The 25,542-nt window shown below is 42.6% G+C and overlaps 2 protein-coding genes across 2 annotated transcripts in view; both read left to right on the forward strand.

The window, feature by feature from the left end:
* Positions 1 to 4,807, forward strand: part of LOC124613713 (papilin) — a 232,959-nt gene extending 228,152 nt beyond the window's left edge. The window contains exons 9-10 of the mRNA XM_047142433.1: positions 4,447 to 4,581; positions 4,755 to 4,807. Of these exons, the coding sequence (XP_046998389.1) occupies positions 4,447 to 4,581; positions 4,755 to 4,807 (188 nt within the window). The remainder of the gene's footprint in view (positions 1 to 4,446; positions 4,582 to 4,754) is intronic.
* Positions 4,808 to 8,786: 3,979 nt separating this feature from the next.
* The window catches only part of LOC124613714 (wnt inhibitory factor 1-like), a 29,844-nt gene continuing 13,088 nt past the window's right edge, over positions 8,787 to 25,542 (forward strand). The window contains exons 1-2 of the mRNA XM_047142434.1: positions 8,787 to 8,841; positions 15,243 to 15,449. Of these exons, the coding sequence (XP_046998390.1) occupies positions 8,787 to 8,841; positions 15,243 to 15,449 (262 nt within the window). The remainder of the gene's footprint in view (positions 8,842 to 15,242; positions 15,450 to 25,542) is intronic.

The following is a 25,542-nucleotide window of genomic DNA, read 5'->3' on the forward strand; positions in this document are numbered from 1 at the left end:
CGTACCGCTGAATTGCTCAACACGTGGGGCGTGAGGTCTCCACAGTACATCGATGTTGTCGCCAGTGGTCGGCGGAAGGTGCACGTGCCCGTCGACCTGGGACCGGACCGCAGCGACGCACGGATGCACGCCAAGACCGTAGGATCCTACGCAGTGCCGTAGGGGACCGCACCGCCACTTCCCAGCAAATTAGGGGCACTGTTGCTCCTGGGGTATCGGCGAGTACCATTCGCAACCGTCTCCATGAAGCTGGGCTACGGTCCTGCACACCGTTAGGCCGTCTTCCGCTCACGCCCCAACATCGTGCAGCCCGCCTCCAGTGGTGTCGCGACAGGCGTGAATGGAGGGACGAATGGAGACGTGTCGTCTTCAGCGATGAGAGTCGCTTCTGCCTTGGTGCCAATGATGGTCGTATGCGTGTTTGGCGCCGTGCAGGTGAGCGCCACAATCAGGACTGCATACGACCGAGGCACACAGGGCCAACACCCGGCATCATGGTGTGGGGAGCGATCTCCTACACTGGCCGTACACCACTGGTGATCGTCGAGGGGACACTGAATAGTGCACGGTACATCCAAACCGTCATCGAACCCATCGTTCTACCATTCCTAGACCGGCAAGGGAACTTGCTGTTCCAACAGGACAATGCACGTCCGCATGTATCCCGTGCCACCCAACGTGCTCTAGAAGGTGTAAGTCAACTACCCTGGCCAGCAAGATCTCCGGATATGTCCACCATTGAGCATGTTTGGGACTGGATGAAGCGTCGTCTCACGAGGTCTGCACGTCCAGCACGAACGCTGGTCCAACTGAGGCGCCAGGTGGAAATGGCATGGCAAGCCGTTCCACAGGACTACATCCAGCATCTCTACGATCGTCTCCATGGGAGAATAGCAGCCTGCATTGCTGCGAAAGGTGGATATACACTGTACTAGTGCCGACATTGTGCATACTCTGTTGCCTGTGTCTATGTGCCTGTGGTTCTGTCAGTGTGATCATGTGATGTATCTGACCCCAGGAATGTGTCAATAAAGTTTCCCCTTCCTGGGACAATGAATTCACAGTGTTCTTATTTCAATTTCCAGGAGTGTATAATGCTAATTTCGTTCTTGATGGCGGCAGGTCATCAATGATGTCTATTGTTTGGGACAAGTTCCAAAGAACAGACTCCATATCCATATAAGTATACTACGGAGAGAGGTTATAGGCATCGTTGGCCCAAGTTTAATACTAATGCGTCGTACTGGGAGACAGTTATGGGAATTTGAAAATGTGATCTTTTAATTGTGTTGCGCAGTGTACATATTGATTCAGTTTAGTAGACCCTAACTGTTACGTTAATCATACACGCAATCAGTCCATAACTTATTTAAATACTAAAGCGGGAAGACTGCAGCCAAAGTGCGCCCTTTCTGTGCAGTAATGTTTTATTATTGACAAGAGTTGTCTGATCTGATCTCCTCATAGGCCTACATGAGTACTGTTTTAGAACTATTTTTACTCTTACAGGGAATGTGCATTATCCAACAGTTGGGAAGACATTCAGCAAAGAACCGATGCGTCACATATTATGATGATGATGATGAGTCCCATGCTTCTTTACAGACCGTAGGGAGCGACGCGGGAGACCCGCGCCGCCTTACTAGGCAAGGTCCTAGTGGAGGTGGTTTGTCATTGCCTTCCTCTGACCGCAATGGGGATGAATGATGATGATGAAGACGACACAACAACAGCTAGTCATCTCGAGGCAGGAAAAATCCCTGACCCCGCCGGGATTCGAACCCGGGACCCCGTGCTCGCGAGACCACGAGCCAAGAACCGTCTGCGTGAAGCAGATGTTGTTTGAAATCGAAAGCATTTATGTTGTATTATGGGGCCTATATACGAAAGTGGTATTGACTATTTTACAAGTTATTGCGGATTGTGTTAAGAGTTTATGCCGAGGATATTATCGTCACAAAATAAAATTTTATGCATCTGTAATTTTTAGGAGTAGATTACCGCACAGTTGATTATTTGTATTTAATGTATCTTTTGAAACATTATTCCTGGATAGCACAGATCAAAAATCAAGATACAACTTTTTAAAATTAAAAAAATTGCTTATGTTTATCGTTGCTACATAGCGGACTGATCCTCTCCAGTCTCTCCAGCCATCATCATGGAACTCTAACAGTCACATGATCATCGTAACACGATCGATACTAGTCACCTGAAGAATAAATCTTAAAATTCAACAAATTATGTGCGTTCCAAGACTGTTTTATTCGGAGAACCTCTGTTGTATTTTATGTGTTGACCTCAGTGCCGCCTCGCGTAGTGGCCGCGTGGTTTAGGACGTCATGTCACGATCTGCGCCGCCCCTCCCGCTGGAGTTTCGAGTTCTCCCTCTGGCATGGATGTACGTGTGTTGTTCTTAGCATAAGTTACTTTAAGGTAGTTTAAGTAGTGTGTATGTCTAGGGACCGATGACCTCAGCAGTTTGGTCCCTTAGGAATTCACACACTCTTTTTGAACCTCAGTGATAATTGCTACCAAGGACAAATTCGACTGCCCACCTCCATCCCCCTCTGTTACCACCCTCGCCCATCTCACCCTTTTTTGTTAAATCATCACTATCCCTTAGGCAATTCATTGCGATCAGCACGACTATAGAACAAATATTAATATTTCTTTTTGTATGATACAATACAAAGCATAGGAGAACTCACAACACAAAGTCACAGTGACTGAAACTGTATCGCGAATCGTTTCTCACTGGCGATTATCGCTGAAACAGCCGGTTTACGATTGTATTGGTTCTTTTTTTCCTTTCTGAAGTAACCGATTTTCTGTTTTCTATGCTTATTATTTCCCGTATTAAACATAGAAATCGAACAAAAATAGAAAAATTTTCACTGACTCTACTCAGTTCTAAATATTAATTTGAATAAAAGAAGCCTTAGTCCATCCACCGCTCGCTGGTTTCTCGAAGTGGATGTTGATGAATACTACAAAAAAATCACCAGTATTCTCACAGCGACTTTAACTTTTGAAAATCTGCTCAAAAACCATGTTGTAAACTTGAGTTTTATCACTATTTGAGCATTGGAATATCCAGTGCGAAAGGATGAAATCTGACCTTGAAGAACTCTGTTTTTCATGTTAGTATGTCCTTTCCAATGGCTATACGCAGACCCAGGGCAAATTCGACGGCGCACCCCTCCCCCTTTACCACCCTCGCCCATCTCACCATTTTTTGTTTAATCTTCATTGTCCCTTAGGCAATTTATTGTGATCAGCACGACCATAGAACAAATTTTTATTGTAAAGTATCAATAAACTTTTGTTGCGTTTTTAACTTATTACTGTTACTGCAACTTTCTTTCTCTTTTATTATTTCATAGAAATAACAGACCAATTCCTTGTCTTTTAAAGCAAATGCAACATTGTAGTTTATTGCTCCGTCACTTCACAAATATATCCAGACTAGCATTGGTGCCACTTTAATATAACACCGATTCATGTACATTCGTACCGTCTAATAGTCCACGCCACATGGTAATTGGTACATTATTGTCTCAGTAGAGCTGTACCAATTCTTATGCCATGTGATTGTTGCTCAGTTCTGTCGGCATTGTTATTGAAACAGCACTGATGGCTTTTCCCATTTCCCATAAAACGCAACATTTCAAAGCAAATTTCACGAATAAATATTAATCGTTTTTTAAATACGGTTTACTTAAAAACGAAAAAAAAAAACATTAGAACGGTTGCTATGGTTTACCTGCTTGTAAGTAACAAATGGAAAAAAACACCTGTTACAAACAAGAGAAAGCAAATACCTAAAAGTACCAGTTATTCAGAACTAAAATATCGATATCTCTTTTAACCAATCAGTTTTTCCATCCCTATTTCATAGAGAACTAACAAACAAAACAAAAAAGGAAAAAAAACTTATTACACCTGCGTTGAGGTGGCTCAACTTGGCATCTAGTAGCCGAAGTCAGAAACAAATATCTCAGCACCAAGAAAATGCAGGTCATATAAAACTATTTCTCAACGGAGTCTAAACCACCGCCCTCTTCCCATATTAGTGTTCCTCTACTTTTTCTTTCCTCTTCTTCTTCTTCTTCAGCTCTTTCTTCCACCTTCTTCTTCGTCCTACCTGTTCTTCATATTCGTTGTTCCTTCCTCACATTTTCTACTCGTCACACAACTGCACCCCGACGGAAATGATTGCCACGGGAAGTGCCTAGATTGCCGTAACTCAGCTACGCCACTGCTCAACATCACTGTTTAAAAAACACTCATTTTTCTTATAGTCAGGACTGTCCATTACTTCTTGGCGTTTCTGGCGTTACCGTCAGAACAATTTCCCCACTAAGATTACGCAGTTAATGCTCGCAACGTTGTCACTAACAATGGCACGTGTTTTAGTTTCCTCTGCGAACGGTTGGCCCACAGAGGTGGAGTGGTCCGAGTGGAGCGAGTGCAGCGCCTCTTGCGGCACGGGCTCGCAGTCGCGCTTCTCGCGCTGCGTGGACGACGGCAAGCGGCTGGAGCTGTGCGTGGAGGCGGGTGGGGAGCGCACGGAGACCCGCGCGTGCAGCCGCCAGCCGTGCCCCGCGCCGCCGCCGCCGCCGCCGCGACCCAGGCAGCGCCAGCAGCAGCAGCACGCCACCTCCAAGGAGCACCGGGGTCAGTCCTGTATGACGTTAACAGCAGAAATATCTTGCTTTCTTAAAATCACTGGTGCTCACTCTCCTGTGTAGACAGAGGGAAGAAGAAAGCAGTTCTTTTGCTTCAACCACTAAATGAACTATAGAGAAGGGATGGGCTCTATTTCTCCCCAACTTCGTAGCCAACGTAAAACATGCGACGATAACCTACTATCAGCGACAAATTTGCAAGATGTTATGCTAAGGTTAAATGCCATCAGATTGTGCGACAACATGATGGATAACTGAGGAGCTCTTGAGCAGCGATGGGCTGCTTTTAACGACGAATAATATATTAGTATCTTGTAGTTCCATTCAGCTAATAACTTCCAAAAAACTAATGATCATTTGATAGTTCCCAAGGAGGTCACGAAGTGCACCGAACGTATCAAAATACAATGACGGAGAAAAGATAGAAACACCAAGACTGAATTGTACGACGTAAATGTACACTACTGGCCATTAAAATTGCTACACAAAGAAGAAATGCAGATGATAAACGGGTATTCATTGGACAAATATATTATACTAGAACTGACATGGGAATACATTTTCACGCCATTTGGGTGCATAGATCCTGAGAAATAAGTACCCAGAACAACCACCTCTGGCCATAATAACGGCCTTGATACACCTGGGCATTGAGTTAAACAGAGCTTGGATGACGTGTACAGGTACAGCTGCTCATGCAGCTTCAACACGATACCACAGTTCAACAAGAGTAGTTACTGGTGTAGTGTGACGAGCCAGTTGCTCGGCCACCATTGACCAGACGTTTTCAATTGGTGAGAGATCTGGAGAATGTCCTGGCCAGGGCAGCAGTCGAACATTTCCTGTATCCATAAAGGCCCGTACAGGACCTGCAACATGCGGTGGTGCATTATCCTGCTGAAATGTAGGGTTTCGCAGGGATCGAATGACGGGTAAAGCCACGGGTCGTAACACATTTGAAATGTAACGTCCACTGTTCAAAGTGCCGTCAATGCGAACAAGAGGTGACTGAGACGTGTAATCAATGGCACCCCATACCATCACGTCGGGTGATACGCCAGTATGGCGATGACGAATACACGCTTCTAATGTGCGTTCACCGCGATGTCGCCAAACACGGATGCGACCATCATAATGCTGTAAACAGAACCTGGATTCATCCGAAAAAATGACATTTTGCCATTTGTCCACCCAGGTTCGTCGTTGAGTACAACATCGCAGTGATACGAGGCCGTTGGGATCCAGCACGGCGTTCCGTATTACCCTCCTGAACCCACCGACTCCAAATTCTGCTAACAGTCATTGGATATCGACCAACGCGAGCATCAGTGTCGCGATATGATAAACCATAATCGCGATAGGCTACAATCCGACCTTTATCAAAGTCGGAAACGTGATGGTACGCATTTCTCCTCCTTACACGAGGCATAACAACAACGTTTCATCAGGCAACGCCATTCAACTGTTTGTGTATGAGAAATCGGTTGGAAACTTTCCTCATGTCGGCACGTTGTAGGTGTCGCCACCGGCGCCAACCTTGTGTGAATTCTCTGAAATGCTAATCACTTGCATATCGCAGCATCTTCTTCCGGTCGGTTAAATTTCGCGACTGTAGCACGTCATCTTCGTGGTGTAGCAATTTTAATGGCCAGTAGTGTAAGCTGACAACCGTGTTTCTACATCTGAAAGATGATGTCCATTCAAATTTGTCGCCGCTCGGATAAGAGTGGTGGCAGTAGCGCCACTATGAGGATGAATCAATGTTTGCTTTAGATACACACTGTAACGGTCAAGAGCGTTAGTTACCTTCGAGATTGGACGTAGTGAGATGATATTAGTAAAGAATGCCTTTATGGCGACAGAGGCGCAATCATCAACATCTCACTAACTTTAAACGAGGTCATGTAGTACAGATACGAGAAGCTGGATGTTCCTTCTGCGATACTGCAGAAAGACTTGGCAGGAATGTAGCCACTGTACACGATTGCTGGCAGCGGAGGTCACTAGAAAGTACAGTTACAAGTTGACCAGTCTCCAGACAACCACGTGGCAGTACCGAAAGGGAAGACCATCGTACCCAGCGTACGACCCTGGCGCATCGTAGTGCATCTGCAACAGCAAAATGAGCAGAAGTTGACACCAAAGTGAAACAACGAACAGTTACCAACCCGTTATTTCAAGGACAGCTGCGTTTTCTCCTTCAGTGCCAGTGATGGCCGTGTGTTGCTTAGGAGACTAGGTGAGGGCCTGCAACGACCTGGAGTTATGGTCTGGGGTGCGATTTCGTATGACAGCAGGACCGCTCTCGTGTTTGTCCCACGCACCGTGACTGTAAATTTGTATGTCAATCTGGTGATTCGACCTGTTGTGCTGCCATCCATCAACAGCATGGCAGGGGGTGTTTTCCATCAGGATAGCACTCACCCACAACCCAATATGCTCTACGACTATCAATATGTAGCCATGGCTTGCTCATCACCAGATGTCTCCAATGGAGCACATATAGAATGTCATCGAAAGGCCACTGCAGTGTCATCCATAACGTGTATTAACAGTCCCTTTAGTGACAGACCAAGTGCAATACACATGGAGCTCCATCCCACAAAGTACAGCAGCAGCTGTACAACATAGTGTGTGTACGTTTGAAAGTTTGCATTCAGCATTTTCCTATTACGCCGGTTATTAGCACACTAGCATTTAACACTTGCAATGGATTCTCTGGTGCTTACATCAACATTTGATCTTGCAATGTTATCACTTAAATATGTTACCTAGACAAATATATGCCATAAGTTTTACTATTCTACATTAATCATAATTTCGTGTTCCAATTTTTCCCCTTAGTGTAGCTCGCATTACTTACAACTTTATTTTTCAGTTGACTAAGGCACTGTTGAATTTTTTTCTCATCTTATTCTCAATCGCTCTTAAATGTAATATTTGCTCACAATCGTTAGAATGAACAAATTTGCGGTTTTGATTTTATACAGGAAAACCTCATCACAAATCACTAGGTTTCTATGACTTATTCTTCATACTACGCACAAAACTGTGTAAATCTGTGTACTTCACTTTCCTTCTGACAAGGGAACCTCCCCATCGCACCCCCCTCAGATTTAGTTGTAAGTTGGCACAGTGGATAGGCCTTGAAAAACTGAACACAGATCGATCGAGAAAACAGGAAGAAGCTGTGTGGAACTATGAAAAAAATAAGCAAAATATACAAACTGAATAGTCCATGCGTAAGATAGGCAATATTAAGGGCAATGTGAGGTGAGGAACGCCGTGGTCCCGTGGTTACCGTGAACAGCTGCGCAACGAGAGATCTTTCGTTCAAATCTGCCCTCGACTGAAAATTTTGCTTTCTTTATTTTCGCAAAGTTATGATCTGTCCGTTCGTTCATTGACGTCTCTGTTCACTGTAATAAGTTTAGTGCCTGTGTTTTGCGACCGCACCGCAAAACCGTGCGATTAGTTGACGAAAGGACGCGCCTCTCCAATGGGAACCGAAAACATTTGATCGAAAGGTCATAGGTCAACCGATTCCTCCACAGGAAAACACGTCTGATACATTCTGTTCGACACTGGTGACAGCATGTGCGTCACATGACAGGAATATGTTGTCGACCCACCTAACTAGTACACTTGACGAACGGGTAAAAAGATTCTTCTACCTTGCCCGATTTAGGTTTTCTTCTGGATGTAATAATCACTCCAAAAAAAGTTATGACAACATAAGAGTTTGTCACATAAACTGAAAATAAAAAGTTAAAATTTTCAGTCGAGGGAAAGTTTGAACTGAAGACCTCTCGTTCCGCAGCTGTTCACGTTATCCACGGGACCACGGTGTTCTTCACCTAACGTTTCCCTTAATATTGCCTATATTACACATGGACGACCCAGTTTGTATATTTTGCTTATTTTTTTTCATAGTTCCACACAACTTCTTCCTGTTTTCTCGATCGATCTGTGTTCAGTTTTTCAAGGCCTATCCACTGTGCCAACTTATAACTAAATCTGAGAAGAGTGCGATGGGGAGGTTCCCTTGTCAGTGTCCCATCTGCATAACACGGGAGTCCATAACTACATTCAAATATGTGCATCAGACTTGAAGTTGTAAACGTGGCACGGCTCCTGCGTGGGTACGGTGGTACTGCTTGCGCATTGGAATGGTTCCACATTTGTCAGTACATCTCTGTTAACTCTTACCGTAGGATTGAACACGTTCCATTCTCGAGTAACACCCTGCTCAGGTTGAGCATCATGACTCACAGATGCCGCATGGAACAGTTGCGATGGAACAATCTGGAAGAATGAAGATGTAATCTTCGTGTGAGCTACTGACCGTAATAGCTTGGAACATGGTGAAAGACACTTGTCTGCTATTGCTTCTAGCATTTAATTCATCCTGAGCTCTATAGATTGCTGACACATGACGTTTGCGTGTTCTCATTTAACTGAACGTACTTAACGTTATTTCTGAGCCCCGTAACACATCCTGGGAAAAACTCAGAATCTTTAGCCATAAATCGATCTTCACCAACATTTAAAGTTAATTCAGGCAACGGAAACATAACATTTTCTATTACATTACTAGCATCCGAGTAGATCAGGATTGAAAGTGGCATACAGAGTAAAGACCTATGGTTTGCTTAAGACTTCACATATCAATATATAATTGACATAAGGCAACAAGTACTGTACAAAAGAACGACTATCTGCACTAGTAACTAGATTAACCATCAACAAAATTACTGGGAATATACTCCCTCTTATTTCTAATAGAACCTAGAATCAAGTGAGGCAGGGTAGGAAGCTTGTGGATTCATAAGAACAACGATTAAATGTGGAACCAATCTCTGAGTTACATCTACAAAAATAGATTCGGCAGGTAACAATCTATCGCGCCACCATTATATTCATTGAAACTACTGCAGAGTAAGTATAGATGAAAATAACAATGAACAGGTACGAAAACCGGAAAAATTTGTAAAACTGATAAAATACATAAAATGTCTACACACGCGGGTATCCTTTATGAATCAAATAAAGACAGCAATCTATTACAGAAAGCTACAATACACCCTAGCACAATCTGATGAGCACGTGCATGGAAGAAATAATAATGAAAGAAAATTGCAAAAATACGTTAAATCAGAAAAGGAGACAGATTTAACTACTTGAATAAGTATTCATTTTATGAAGAAAAATTAGCTTAATTCAATACTGAATACGAATAGGTGTCTCAACGTAATGTCATGAATTGATGGAAGAATGCTGACGAGCAAGACACCCGAAAATTTAGCCAAAAACCACATCTTGATCATATGCATTCCAGATAAGCACTGAAGATGCGAACTCTTATGGCAGACTACGAAAGCAAAAGATATCGATCCTATGACAGTATCACCTGAATACGTCGCTGAAAGAAAGATTCAATTACAATGTCCGCTAAAAATTGAGAAATTTAGATTTCCAAGAGCGAGTTAGCATGTAAAGTAGGGAGGCGGTTAGGACTCAGTGGGCATCTAGAGGGGATGATTGGAACAACAAGCTCTATTGCATGACTAATATATTCACCGGCCTAGTGAATCCATCTACAGGCTGAACAGACATGGTGACCAAGAGGACAGGAAAGAAACGTCAGATCGGGTCCGCCTCTGCCGCGCGGAGTGGCCGTACAGTTAGAGGCGAAATGTCACGGATTGCGCGGCCGCTCCCACCGGAGGTTGGAGTTGTCCCTCAGACATGGGTATGTGTGTTGCTCTTAGCGTAAGTTAGTTTAAGTAGTGCGTAAGTCCAGTGACCCATGACCTAGGCAGTTTGGTCCCTCAGAAATTCACACACGCTTAAACATCTTGGGGTCCGGCTGACAATAAAATCAGAACTCTTTGCTCCACCGCGCTCCCCACTTGGCACCTGGCCCTCATGTGACTCTCTTCAACCCCATGATTGGCTATCTGCTTCCACCGACGCTATTCTGAAAGCGTTACTTCGTCAGCGACGCCGAGTCAAATTGTTGCCTCATCAGCATTATTGACATTTAGAATGGAGGTTGCCTAGCAGCAACTGAACAGGCCATGGGATGCTATTGGCATCCGGTTGACATCTGGTGCCAGCTAGCCCTGAACCCTCCACAGCTTCCCAAAAAAGCCTACTTTACTTCAAATGATGAATAAAAATTTGCCTTGTACCACCATTCAACATAGACTTGCTGTGGTAGCACTGTGAACGGCTGAAAGCAAGAGGAAACTACAGAGCTTATTTTTCAGGGGACACGCAGCTTTACTGTGTAGTGAAGCGATGAGGGCATCTTCTTGGGTAAAACATTCCAGAGGTAAAATAGATCCCCATTTGTATCTCCTTGTGTGGATTACTCAGGAGGAAGTTGCCATCAGTAAACAAAACTGACATTCTACCGATTGGAGTGTGGAGTATTAGATCCTTTAATCGTTTAGGTAGCCTGGAAAATGGATATAATGAGATGAGACGTAATGAGGATTAGTGAATTTCTGTGGCAGGATGAACAGTATTTTTGGTTAGATGAGTGGGGGGGGGGGGGGGGGGTTATATATACAAAATCAAATAAGGTAATGAAAGAGTAGGTCAAACAATGGAAAAGAAAATAGGAATGCGAGTAAGCTACTATGAGGATCATACCGAACGCGTTATCGTAGCCAAGATAGACATGAACACCAACCCAACTCTAGCTCCATAGATGATGAGGAGATTGAGAGGAGGTATGTGAAGCAAATGAGATTGTGGAGGGGAAAACTTAATTACCACAGGTGGTTGAAACTCTGTAGTAGGAAGAGGAAGAAAAAGAAGAGTAGATTGAGAATGTAAGCTGTGTGGAATGAATGAAAGAGGAAGCTACCTGATAGAATTTTGCACAGAGAATAATGTAATCATCGATAACGGTTTGAGAATCGTAAAAAAATATTGTGTACTTGGAAGAGACCTGAGACACCAGAAGGTTTCAGACTAATTTTGTAATGGTACGTCAGAGATTTCAGAACAAGATTGTAAATTGTAAAACATTTCCATTGGGAGATGTGGAATCTGACCATAACTTATTTGTTATGAAGATAAAGATTAAATCTGAAGAATCTGCAAAAGAACCAGAGACTGTAGAGAGTTTGAAATAGTGCATTAGGTAAAGATTAGCTGGAACAGAGGAAAGGAATACAGTAGAAAAGGGTAGCTTTAAGAGATGAAATAGTGAAGACAACAGAGAAACAAATAGGTAAAAGGGCAAGGCCTAGTAGAAATCCCAAGATATCACTTGAGATGTTAAATTTAACCGATGAAAGGAGAAAAGTATAAAAATGTTGCAAATGAAGCAGGTGAAACGAAATGCAAACGTCTAAAAAGTGAAACTGACAAGAAGTGCAGAATGACTAAGAAGAACTAGCTAGAGAGCAAATGTAATTTTGTAGAAGAGTGTATAACTAAGGAAAAGATAGATACCTCCTAAAGAGAATTTGGAGAGAAGCAACAGTATGAACATCGAGAGCTCAGATGAAAAATCATTACTGAGCAACTAAGTGAATGCAGGAGGTGGAAGAAATGTGTAGAGGTGCGATACAATATAAATCAGAAATGAAATAGTAAGTGGATAAAAACGGACTGGGAAAAGAATTCGACTGAACACTGAAAGGCATAACCCGAAACAAGGGCGCTCGAGTAGACGACATTCACATCTGCTGATGAACAATTCCACCTGGAGTGCAAGATATATGAGACGGGCTAAATGCTCTCACACTTGAAGAAGAATGCAGTATTTCCGATTCCAAAGAAAACGGGGGTTGACAGTTGTGAACAATACCTAACTATCAGTTTGATAAGTCACGGTTGCATAATATGACACGAGTTATTTACATAACAATGGAAAAACTGATAGAGGCTGACTTTGGGGAAAATCAGTTTGGGTTCTGGAGAAGTACTGGAAAAGGCAAGGCAATACTGAGCCTACGGGTTATCTTAGAAGATAGGTTAAGGAAAGGCAAATCTAAGTTTATAGCATTTGTAGATGGGACAATATACTGGAAAACAGTGTTTATAACTTTCTAAAGGAAGCAGGAGTAAGAGAAAGGGAGTTAAGGTTACGTACATCTTGTACAGAAACCTGATGGCAGGTGTAAGAGTCGATGGGCATTAGAAGAAATTGAGGCAGAACTGTAGCCTCTGACAACCTCTTTCCGATTTTATTCAATCTTTACACTGGTTATCCTGTGGTGAATCAGTGGGGACGAATTTGGAACGGGAATTAAAAGTCACGGTAAGAAATAAAAGCTTTGCTGTTTATAGAACCGTTGTCTGTTTGAGGCAACAAAGGCTTCGAAGAGTAGTTGAACAAAATGGAGAGTTTCTTGAAAGGAGGATTTAAGATGAACACCAACCAAATTCTAACGAGGGAAATGATATGTATTCGCATTAAACCAGGTGATGTTGAGGGAATTATCTTAGGAAATGCCACACCAAAACAGTAGAAGAATTTTGCTATTTGGGTAATAAAATAAATTATTATGGACAAAGTTGGGAGGACATAAAATGAAGAATAACAATGTCAAAACAATCGTTTCTGAATAACAGAAATTTGCTGACATCGAATATAAATTTAAGTGTTGGGAAGTCTTCTCTGAAGTCATTTGCCTGGAATGTAGCCTTGTACAGAAGTAAACATGTCCGATAACCAGCTGAGACGGGAAGAGAACAGAAGATTTTCATGTATAGTGCTGCAGAAGAATGTTGAAAAGTAGATGGGCAGATCGCTTAACTAATGCAGTGGTAATGAACAGAAGTGAGCAGAAAAGAAATTTGTGGCACAATGACCAAAATAAGAGATCGGTTTATAGGACAGTTTCTCAGACGTCAAAAAATCGTTATTTAGTGTTAAGGTGAAGTTCTGGAAGAGGGGAGTACGAATTGTAAAGACAGAGACATGAAGACAGTAAGCAGCTTCAAACGAATGTGGGTGGCAATAGTTATCGGGAGATGAAGAGGCTCGAACAGGGTAGAGTAGCGTGGAGAGCTGCATCAAATCAGTCTTCCGAATGAAGACCACTGCAGCCACAACAGCAACGACAAGAACAACAGTGATATACACTGAAACATCAAAGAAGCTAGTATAGCCATGCAAGTCAACAAGTGTCTGGTGCAGTTGTTATATCGTTTACTGCTGTTACAAAGGTAGATTATCAAGATTTAAGTGAGTTTGAACATGGTATTATAGTCGGGGCACGAGCGATGGGACACGGCACCTTACAAGTAGCGATGACGTGGGGATTTTCCCGCACGACCGTTTCACGAGTGTACCGTGAATATTAGGAACCCTGTGAGACATCACATCTCCGACATCGCTACGGATGGAAAAAGGTCCTGCAAGAACGGGACAAACGACGACTGAATAGAATCGTTCAACGTGACAGAAGTGCAACCCTTCCCTATATTGCTGCAGGTTTCAATGCTGGGCCATCAACAAGTGGTAGCGTGCGAACCATTCGATTTTGGCCTTTCGAAACCGAAAGCCAACTCGTGTACCATTGATGACTGCATGACATAAAGCTTTACGCCTCGCCTGGGCCCGTCAGCTCCGAAACTGGGTTGTTGATGAGTGGAAACATGTTGCCTGGTCGGACGAGTCTCGTTTCAGGTTGTATCGATTGGATGTACATGTACGGGTATGGAGACAACCTCATGCATCCATGGACCCTCTATGTCAGCAATGGGGTCTTCAAGATGGTGGGGTCTCTGTAATAGTGTGGGGCGTGTACAGTTGGAGTGACATGGACCCCTGATAATTTGAGATAGGACTTCGACAGGTGACACGTATTTATGCATTCTCTCTAATCTCATGCATCCATTAATGTCCATTGTGCGGTCCGGTGGACTTGGGCAATTCCAACAGGACAGTGCGACACCCACAAGTCCAGAATTGTTACAGAGTGGCTCCAAAAACATCCTTTTGAGTTGAAACACTTCCGCTGTCCACCAAGCCCCCCAGACATGAACATTATTTAGCATATCTGGGATGCTTTGCTACTTGCTATTTAGAAGGGATCTCTCCACCCTGTCGTACCCTTCCGGATTTATGGACAGCCCTAAAGGATTCATTGAGTCAGTTCTATCCAGAGCTACTACAGACATTACTCCAGTCCATGCCACGTCGTGTTGAGGCACTTCAGCTTGCTCGCGGGGACTCTACACGATATTAGGCAAGTGTACCAGTTTCTTTGGATCTTCAGTGTATAATTACTACTCCTTTAAAATGTTGGATTGCTGGGTGTGCCGGCCGGAGTGGCCGTGCGGTTCTAGGCGCTACAGTCTAGGCGCTACCTCTACGGTCGCAGATTGGAATCCTGCCTCGGACGTGGATGTGTATGATGTCCTTAGATTAGTTTGGTTTAAGTAGTTCTAGGTTCTAGGGGACTGATGACCCGATATGTTAAGCCCCATAGTGCTCAGAGCCATTTGAACCATTTGCTGGGTGTAGTGTAGTCGCTAGAGGGTAAGAAAAGTGTGGTATTACATACTGTCTCCATCCCGCAGACGGTCACGGCAGAACAGCGTGCGGCTGCCTGAACGGTGGGCGGTGCCGCGGCGGCGGCCGGCGTCCTTGCAAGTGCTCGCCGGGATACACGGGCCGGCGCTGCGAGCAACCCGTCTGCCGGCCGGCGTGCCTGCACGGGGGACTCTGCCACAGCCCAGGCTTCTGCCGCTGTCCCAGGGGTTTCCGTGGCGACCGCTGCCAGCACGGTGAGTCCGTCTGCTGCTGCCGGGGACCGGGCTACGCACCAAGCCGCGGCACCCAGCTGCGTTCAGGGGACCACTGAGGACACCTGTTACACCACACTCTCACATTACCATCTTTGAACCTCACAAGTTCATCACCACCACCATCTGCCACTGCAGCGTAAAAGTCATCTCTGAACTTTTCCATTCATCATTTGCTACAGCGATGTGCATCTACACTGCTCCTGTAAGATTTAGATGTCATTTGCGCACATTTCAGCAGTTCATCAGCCTAGTTTCGCTCATCTTCATATTTATAGCAGTTCAAGACCAGCCCCTGGACATCAGTTTCCTGAGGCAGTACAATAAACTTCTCAAAAATTCTTGAAGAAATCGACAGTGAAGATACCTGAGCGCCATTAAGCATATTATTTAAACAGAGTGATTCATATTGCTCTGTAGACAGGTTCATCGTTCTCCTGCAAGTTCCGTTTTCCTATTGTTTCTTCTAGGCAGTAGAGATTGATATTTTGACATAATTATTGTTTGGTTACTTGAACAGGTTATTCAATATCATTATTATTATTATTAATGTGGAAGTATTGAATAAGATTGGGGAGAAGAGAAGTTTGTGGCACAACTTGACTAGAAAAAGGGATCAGTTGGTAGGACATGTTCTGAGGCATCAGGGGATCACCAGTTTAATATTGGAGGGCTGCGTGGAGGGTAAAAATCGTAGAGAGAGACCAAGAGATGAATACACTAAGCAGATTCAGAAGGATGTAGGTTGCAGTAGGTATTGGAAGATGAAGAAGCTTGCACAGGATAGAGTAGCGTGGAGATCTGCATCAAACCAGTCTCAGGACTGAAGACCACAACAACAACATTATTATTATTAATACTTTAACTTTCGGTTTTTATTATTATCGTTCTTTGTCAAGAACAGGACTGTCGTCAGTATATGTAACTTCGACAGTGCAGACGAGACTTTTAGAAATTCCTGCTAGGAAAAGTTGACGATACGCCACAAGCACGAGCTATGTAGTACTAAAAAGAAAAGATAAACCGACAAGTGCGAGGAGGATTTCGTGCAAACATAAGTATGTATAGAGATGGGTTTTGATGAGTCAGTTTCCGAATATCAAAATCTGTGACATAAATAGCCGTATCTTTAGACTGTGTTTTCTTACAAGCCCAAATTATTTAGCCAGCAACGGACATAAGACTTTAGTATTTCACGTTAACTTCCAGTTGATACATCTACCTCTACGTGCTCCTGAGAGAAAGATGTCTTAAAACATGGACAGAAGGCGAACAACAAAGTGATCCTGCGTAAGTACTTCACGACGTCATCTGGAGAGCAATCATGAATTCTGTGAAAAGAAGGCTTCAGAAATGAAGTTCTCGTTGCCTTGATCGGATGCAGGTACACTAGATTACTTGTTTAGACTGGTCTAAGCTGCCATCTTCAGGTCGTCAGGGTAAAGGTTCTGAAATAATGCTGCGCAATGAACTGCACGTCTGTTTTTGTACTTTGCACCTGAAGCTTTCTTTGCATTGAGACTATAAAAGTTCCGTTTTTACTGACTGAGGTACAAAATCCTAAACGCGAAGACGAGCTTCTTGTGTAATGTTTTGGTCTTATAATCGAGGGATTGCCGGTTCGTGTCTCGCTGGACACATTGTTTTTTAACTTTTATTTAAATTCTGTTTCCGGATAATTAATATAAATGAAACGTTAATACATAAACGCAAGAAATAAAACGTGAAATATGAGTCGTTATTCGCTCCTAAACGTTACAAACACGTACAAATATGTTATTGTTATATATAATAGTCTTATTTAACATATTTTGCCTTTACTACCAAATTTAAATTTATTTGAATATCCGCATTTCCATGCAATTTATAATTATAAATAGAAAGTGGTATTTTAATAAAAAACTTACTATACAATATTTGTTGGTCAACATTACCATTTGATAATAAACATAGAATGCAAATAAAACTTTAAAAAAATAGCTTCTCGCGAAAATCGAACCAGCCATCTCTCAATTCCAACACCTTTACAAGGTTTCAGTCTGAACTCACTCTCTAACCATTTCAAGAACCTGGTTCCATTTCTATCGCGACGATATTTAAAGCTGTAAATTTTTCGTTGCAGCTTAGTAGGTGACATCTACAAATATTTAACAGCCCTCCGCAGTAACGAATCCCCCTACTAGGGTTGCAATTGCGACAAGACAGAGCTTGAGGTCTGAAATAGAAATTTAACTCCTATTACTGTCATGCCTTAAGGTCATATGTATGCCACTGGCTACACTGCAAGAGTAGCCTGCAACCAACCCTGTGCTATGTACCATTTGTCGGCCAACACCTGAGGCATATACAAATGTAGCTTCGTTTTGTTTGCCATTATGAAGACTATCTACCATCCATTACTCTGGTTAAATGCCCAACGTATCTCCATTTCTTTTTAATGACAACGATAATTATACTCTGTGGTGTGACGAATGGGACGGCGGATGGTAGGATTCACTTGTCCACTGCTGGAGCCTAAGGGGAGCATTTATCTTCGTGTTGTTACGGCAGCCTGGCGCTCCTCAACCAAATCTGTAGCCGTGTGACTTAACTGTAGACACTCCATCACCCTCTATGCCTCTGTGCAGGTGACATGACGTCCATTAGCTAAATATTTGTGGCCGTAATGTGCGGCGTTTTACGCGTTTGCAAACATTGTCTCTGTGATTCCGAAGATGTACTGCAGACACTGCGGATCATGGAAACCCAGGTATCCGGTATGCTATTACAATGCGTCATACTACGTTCAAAGACAGTTAAATTTCAATGTGCTGCCATTTTTACCACATATTTGTCAGTAACAGACTGTTCAAATATCCTGTCTGCAATAACGCCAGTCGTGCATCTATCCACAACATTCAGGATTTATTAATCCACGTCTACAGGTGCGAGAATCCTTTCCGTGCCTTTTACCACTCGAATAGGCCGTCGATACTGTCCTGGATTCAATTATTTATCTTTCTGTCTCCGTTAGTAATTCTCAACATCCATGACTCCGTTGCTAGCTGAGCAGCCGTCAGTATACTGTCACTGACTGTAAACTTCCTGTTCTAAATAGGTTTGAAGCTTTCTTCGGGAAACTATTTAGTTTGCGAAATGCATTCAGGAATATTTTTAGTACTTCGCTACATATCTCCTCTGTTGTTTACAATTAGCTTACGTGCGAAAGCTCATATATTTATTCTGTGACTTCAATATCCATATTCGTCTGTACCTGCACCGTTTTCATTTCTAGCTTGCTTTCAAACTTGCTCTGTACAGAAGTTTGAAGTAATGCAGTGAAAACTCAACACATTATGACCAACAGCTTAATTGTATGTACAACTTCGGGATACAATACAGAACCGATGCTGGAACATGGATTCGATAAGACCTTGCTGAATTTCGGAGGTATGCTGCACCAGAAGTCTACTCACAGGTCAGTGATTTGTCGCCACGAAGCTGATGACTGATAGCATAGCAATGTGTTCCAATGAGTTTAGAAGAATTTGATAACCAAGACATCAACTGAGTTCACTCTCATGCTCCTCAATTCACTGTAGCACGAATCTGGCTTCGTGACACAGGCAGTTTTCCTTTTTGAAGATGCCGTCGTTCCTGGAGAAGATATCAAACATGAAAGGGTGGAGGTGGACAGGAAAAATGTTCAGATAGTCCACAGCTGCCACGGTACCTTAGATTACTTTTTATTTTTTTATTTTATTTATTTATTTATTGTTCCGTGGGACCACATTTAGGAGAAGTCTCCATGGTCATGGAACGAGTCAATACATGAAATTATAACACGATTGTAGAAACAGATAAAATGAAACAAGTCGTTAGTTTAAATAAAGAAAATCAAAAATGTAACACTGGAATTTTCTTAATTTTTTATCTCTTCCAGGAGCTCCTCGACAGAATAGAAGGAGTGAGCCATGAGGAAACTCTTCAGTTTAGACTTAAAAGTGTTTGGGCTACTGCTAAGATTTTTGAGTTCTTGTGGTAGCTTATTGAAAATGGATGCAGCAGAATACTGCACTCCTTTCTGCACAAGAGTCAAGGAAGTGCATTCCACATGCAGATTTGATTTCTGCCTAGTATTAACTGAGTGAAAGCTGCTAACTCTTGGGAATAAGCTAATATTGCTAACAACAAACGACATTAAAGAAAATACATACTGTGAGGGCAATGTCAAAATTCCCAGACTATTGAATAGCGGTCGACAAGAGGTTTTAGAACTTACACCATACATAGCTCGAACAGCCCGTTTTTGAGCCAAAAATACCCTTTTTGAATCAGAAGAATTACCCCAAAAAATAATACCATATGACATAAGCGTATGAAAATATGCGAAGTATACTACTTTTCGTGTTGAAATGTCACTTATTTCAGATACTGTTCTAATGGTAAATAAAGCGGCATTTAGTTTCTGAACAAGATCCTGAACATGGGCTTTCCACAACAGCTTACTATCTATCCGTACGCCTAGGAACTTGAACTGTTCTGTCTCGCTTATAACATGCCCATTCTGTCTGATTAAAATGTCAGTTCTTGTTGAATTGTGGGTTAGAAACTGTAAAAACTGAGTCTTACTGTGATTTAGCATCAAATTATTTTCCACAAGCCACGAACTTACTTCATGAACGACATTATTTGATAATGTTTCAATATTACACACAAGATCCTTCACTACCAAGGTGGTGTCATCAGCAAACAGAAATATTTTTGAATCACCTGTAATACTAGAAGGCATATCATTTACATAAATAAGGAACAGCAGTGGCCCCAGCACCGACCCTTGGGGAACGCCCCATTTAACAGTGCCCCATTGGGACTGAACATCATTACCACTCTCAATATTGCGGAGGATTACCTTCTGCTTTCTGTTCTTAAAGTAGGAGGCGAACCAATTGTAAGCTACTCCCCTTACTCCATAATGTTCCAACTTCTGCAGTAATATTTTGTGGTCAACACAGTCAAAAGCCTTCGTTAAATCAAAGAAAACACCTAACGTTCTCAACCTTTTATTTAATCCGTCCAAAACCTCACAGAGAAAAGAGAATATAGCATTTTCAGTTGTTAAGCCATTTCTAAAACCAAACTGTACATTTGACAGCAAATTATGTGAATTTAAATGCTGCAGTAACCTTGTATATACAAGCCTCTCGATAACTTTAGCAAACACCGATGGCATAGAAATAGGTCTATAATTGTCAACATTATCCCTGTCTCCCTTTTTATAAAGTGGCTTCACTACCGAGTACTTTAATCGGTCAGGAAACCGACCACTGCTAAAGGAAAAGTTACAGATATGGCTAAGTACTGAGCTAATATACGTGGAACAATACTTCAGTATTCTGCTAGATACCCCGTCATATCCATGAGAGTTCTTGGTCTTTAGTGATTTAATTATTAACTCAATCTCCCTCTTGGCAGTATCATGGAGGAGCATTTCAGGTAACAGTCTCGGAACACTTTTTTCTAAGAGCGCTATATGATTCCCTGTTGGGACTAGGTTTCTATTTAGTTCACCTGCTATATTCAGAAAGTGATTATTAAGTACTGTACATATATGCGACTTATCAGCAACACGGACATCCCCACTACGCACTGATTCTATATCCTCGACCTGTCTCTGCAGACCAGCCACTTCCTTTACGACTGACCATATGGTTTTAATTTTATCCTGAGACTTAGCTATTCTATCTGCATACCACATACTTTTTGCCTTCCTAATAACTTTTTTAAGCACCTTACAATACTGTTTGTAATGGGCTGCTGCATTTAGATTTTGACTGTTTCTAACGTTTTGATATAATTGCCACTTTGTTCTACAAGATATTCTTATCCCTTTAGTCAGCCACCCAGGCTGCCTGTTTGTGCTAGTACCCTGTTTTAAACGTTCTAACGGAAAGCAACTTTCAAAGAGCACGAGAAAAGTCTTGAGGAAAGCATTATATTTATCGTCTACTGTATCAGCACTATAAACATCTTGCCAATCTTGTTCCTTGATAAGGTTTACAAAAGTCTGTACAGCAACTGGATCAGCTTTCCTAAAAAGTTGGTAACTATATTTAACATGTGTTGAAGCACAAAAATCTTTTAGACTTAAAATTTGTGCATCATGATCTGAAAGGCCATTCACTTTTTTGCTAACAGAATGCCCTTCTAATAATGACGAATGAACAAAAATATTGTCTATGGTTGTTCTACTGTTCCCTTGCACTCTCGTTGGAAAGAATACGGTTTGCATAAGATTATATGAATTAAGGAGGTCTACCAGCATCCTTTTCCTTGCACAATCACTTATACAATTAATATTGAAGTCACCACATATAACTAACTTTTTGTATTTCCTATAAAGTGAACCAAGAACCTCCTCTAGCTTTAGCAAAAATGTTGTGAAATCGGAGTCTGGGGATCTATAAATAACAACAGTAAGAAGTTTAGCTCCACTAAATTTAACCACACCTGCACAACATTCAAACACCTTTTCAGTGCAGTACTTTGAAACATCAATTGACTCAAATGGGATACCGTTTTTCACATACATGGCTACTCCCCCACACCGCAAAGAGCTCCTAGAAAAGCTGCCAGCCAACCTGTATCCTGGTAAAGGAAGCCTCTGAATTATCTCCTTATTTAAGAAGTGTTCAGATATACCAATAATTTCAGAGTCAACATCTATAAGCAGTTCACTAACTTTATCTCGAATACCTTGTATATTTTGATGAAATATACTAATTCCCTCATTAATCGGATACCCAAGCTTTGTAGAAAGTGGTTTCTTTGTTAGAGAGACTTCCCTTAAGCAGGAATACCTATCAGCTGACTTCAATCTAAAAAAGGTACAGCTCTAACACCCACAACTACCGGAATTTTCCCATGAGTGATCCAACCACCCCCACCTATGCTGTCACCTATAAGTTTTGCCAACCTCCCCTTCCCATACCTGTTGAGGTGCAGGCCATGTCTAGTGAAACCCGTCCTGCTGATAGACTCCACCGACACCACTGAAATGTGACCCATGCCTTCTGTCATCAGCGCACCCCCAAGTCTCATGTTATTACGCCTGACGGCTATATTAAGATGAGGCCGATCGTGACGCTGAAACAGTTCCACGAAATGCACATTCGTGTTGCCAGTCTGAGTGGCTATCTTTTCCAGGTCACCATCTATGTCATACTTCCCATCCCTATCAATACTCTTACCAGCCCCACCCACAATCACTACCTGATCCTCTTTAGTAAAATCCCTACATAACCCCCCTATGTTAAAAGTCACCTGAGCCAATCCTGCATTAGGCTTCACAATGCTGGTGACCTGGTACTCACTCCCCAAAACTTCCTGCAACTGCTGGCCTACACCTCTACCATGAGAACTACCTAACAGCAGAACCTTCTTCTTTCTCTTAGACTTTGCAACTGTCCTAGCCACCGTAACTGCTGAGGTCTGCTGCATACTTCCTACATCTACAGCTACTAGAGATTCCTCTCCACTAGACTCTGACAGTTGGTCATATCTATTACAAACACCAATAGTAAAACTATCTGAAAATCTCCTTCTCCTAGCAGATCTCTTGCCAACAGCCAGCTCCCATTACTGCCACAGACCCTATGGAACCTCAGATGTACGCCCCCACACCGGCTTACTCTTGTGAAGCCGTGCTTTGTTCGAGGAGCCGTTCTCCTCCGTGTGAGCGCATTGGAACACGACCATCAACCTACTGTGACACGAAACATAATTGATCCAGAGAGGTGACAAGTTTCCTTTGATCCACCGTCGTGTCTCAATGATCCCGAGCCCAGTGCAGTTCAAATGGCTCTGAGCACAATGGGACTTAACATATATGGTCATCAGTCCCCTAGAACTTAGAACTACTTAAACCTAACTAACCTAAGGACATCACACACATCCATGCCCGAGGCAGGATTCGAACCTGCGACCGTAGCGTATCTCGAACGTCTTTAGGCACCTCAGGTATAGTTATATCATTAGCAACTACCTATTTTTTCCATTATGTTTTGAAAAACTCTAACATTTGAAGAATATGATTGTAAAATTTCTTGTTACCATCTGCCATTTTAACCGATGAAATGTAATGCCTCTAACTACACTTCGGACCTCGCATGCAGTTCTTGATAATACACGAATAATTTGTTGGTTGGTTGAGTTGAATTGGGGGAAGGGGACCAAACAGCGAGTTCGTCGGTCCCACCGGCTTAAGGAAGGACGGGGGTGGAAATTGGGCGTTCCCTTTCAAAGGAACCATCCCAACATTTGCCTGAAGCGGTTAAGGGAAATCAGGGCAAACCTAAATCAGGATGGCCGAACAAGGGTTTGAACCGTCGTCCTCCTGAATGCGAGTCCAGTGTGCTAAACACTGCACCACCTCGATTGGTGAATAATTAAAGATAATAACGTTGACAGTTGAGTGTGAAATTTAGCCTCGCGTCTTACGATTCGAAATTGTAAGCGGTGTGGCGTCTACAAAATGTCACTGCATTAACGCCAGTCGCGTTCTAGCAACGTTAACACTGGCTGTTGTCGGATCGTGACGAAAAAGTTACGAAGCTGGAAACAATCGCTACATTGTGATAATCTGGGTAGCTTTATAAGCAGAGTAGAGTGAGTGTTCTGTCCGCCGACGTTAATCGTCCTTATCTAGAGCGGCCCCTCATGGTTGACACTGTGAATGTTTTAATTAGCACAGTTACACCGTACTATAGACGCTGCGATAGCGTGTCTCTAAATTGCTTCAAGAAATCCACCAGATGACATTTCGTATTTCGACCGACTTCTCACATCTGTTTTATATCCAACAAGATTTCTTCGTTTTACAACCGAATCAGAGTTGTTGGTAAGGCGCCTCCTGCATGCAGCATTTGCTTAAATTTTCCTGAAGTTATTCCACAGCTCCTTTTTTAATTTCACCGAAAATTTATAGATTTTTCTCATCATTTGATTTACCAATGTCTTCTTCTAATTCATTTTCTATATTCTCTTCCACTATGTGTCATTCGGAACATGAACCGACTAAATGCCGGCCGCGGTGGTCGAGCGGTTCTAGGCGCTACAGTGTGGAACAGCGCGACCGCCACGGTCGCAGGTTCGAATCCTGCCTCGGGCATGGATGTGTGTGATGTCCTTAGGTTAGTTAGGTCTAAGTAGTTCTAAGTTCTAGGGGACTGATGGCCACAGATGTTAAGTCCCATAGTGCTCAGAGCCATTTGAACTACTTGAACCGACTAACTTCAAGTTAGCGGTGTCGTCGTTAATTCGACCAGCGAAATATTCTGTTAGTTCTACCATTATTTTTTCTAGTCCGAAAAAATTTCGTTTATATTTAAAAAAAAAAAAATCAGTGAGGGCAGTTCTTGTACACTTCGGTCACATTTGCACCCACCGGATGGTTCTCCCACCTTCTTCTTTTACACCCTTTCATCTATGTTGCTAAAATTGTTTTAATATCTTCAACGAGTTTTCGAAATTGTTGGTGATTGCTTCAAAGCTGCCGGGAAACATTGTACTGAAACCAAAGAACATTCTAGTGAATTACTTTCTTTATTCATCAAAGTTTTCGAGTGTGGTAGTTATTAGCTGAAACCTCCTAGCCGTGCTCACTTTGGCATGTCCAGAACTCAATCCATCTTGCGTACGGCCCTCTTACATCAATTTTTCCAGACTTATCACTGCGGTAACATTCAATGTTACATTTTGTCAATTTTCTGGAAGTTTTTATGCGGCCCACCACTACTTCCTCTCCCATGTCAAACTCTCCATCTCAGAGTGGCACTTGCACCCAATATTCTCAATAATTTGTTGGAGATATTCCTATCTCTATCTTCCTCGTGGCTTTTCCTACAATTAATGCTATGTCTCTCATTTATATGATGGAAGCTATTCCCTGATGTCCTGACACATGCTCTCTGTTGTGAGCGTTCTTCGAATCTGTGTTATACACCCGTAGTCCATCCCTCGCTTCTCAGCAGAGTTTACTCATTTCTTACCTGATCAGACCACTTAATTTTCATCGTCTTTCTATAACACCACTTCT

Source organism: Schistocerca americana, chromosome 4 (assembly GCF_021461395.2).
Source record: "Schistocerca americana isolate TAMUIC-IGC-003095 chromosome 4, iqSchAmer2.1, whole genome shotgun sequence".
Classification (NCBI taxonomy): Eukaryota; Metazoa; Arthropoda; class Insecta; order Orthoptera; family Acrididae; genus Schistocerca; species Schistocerca americana.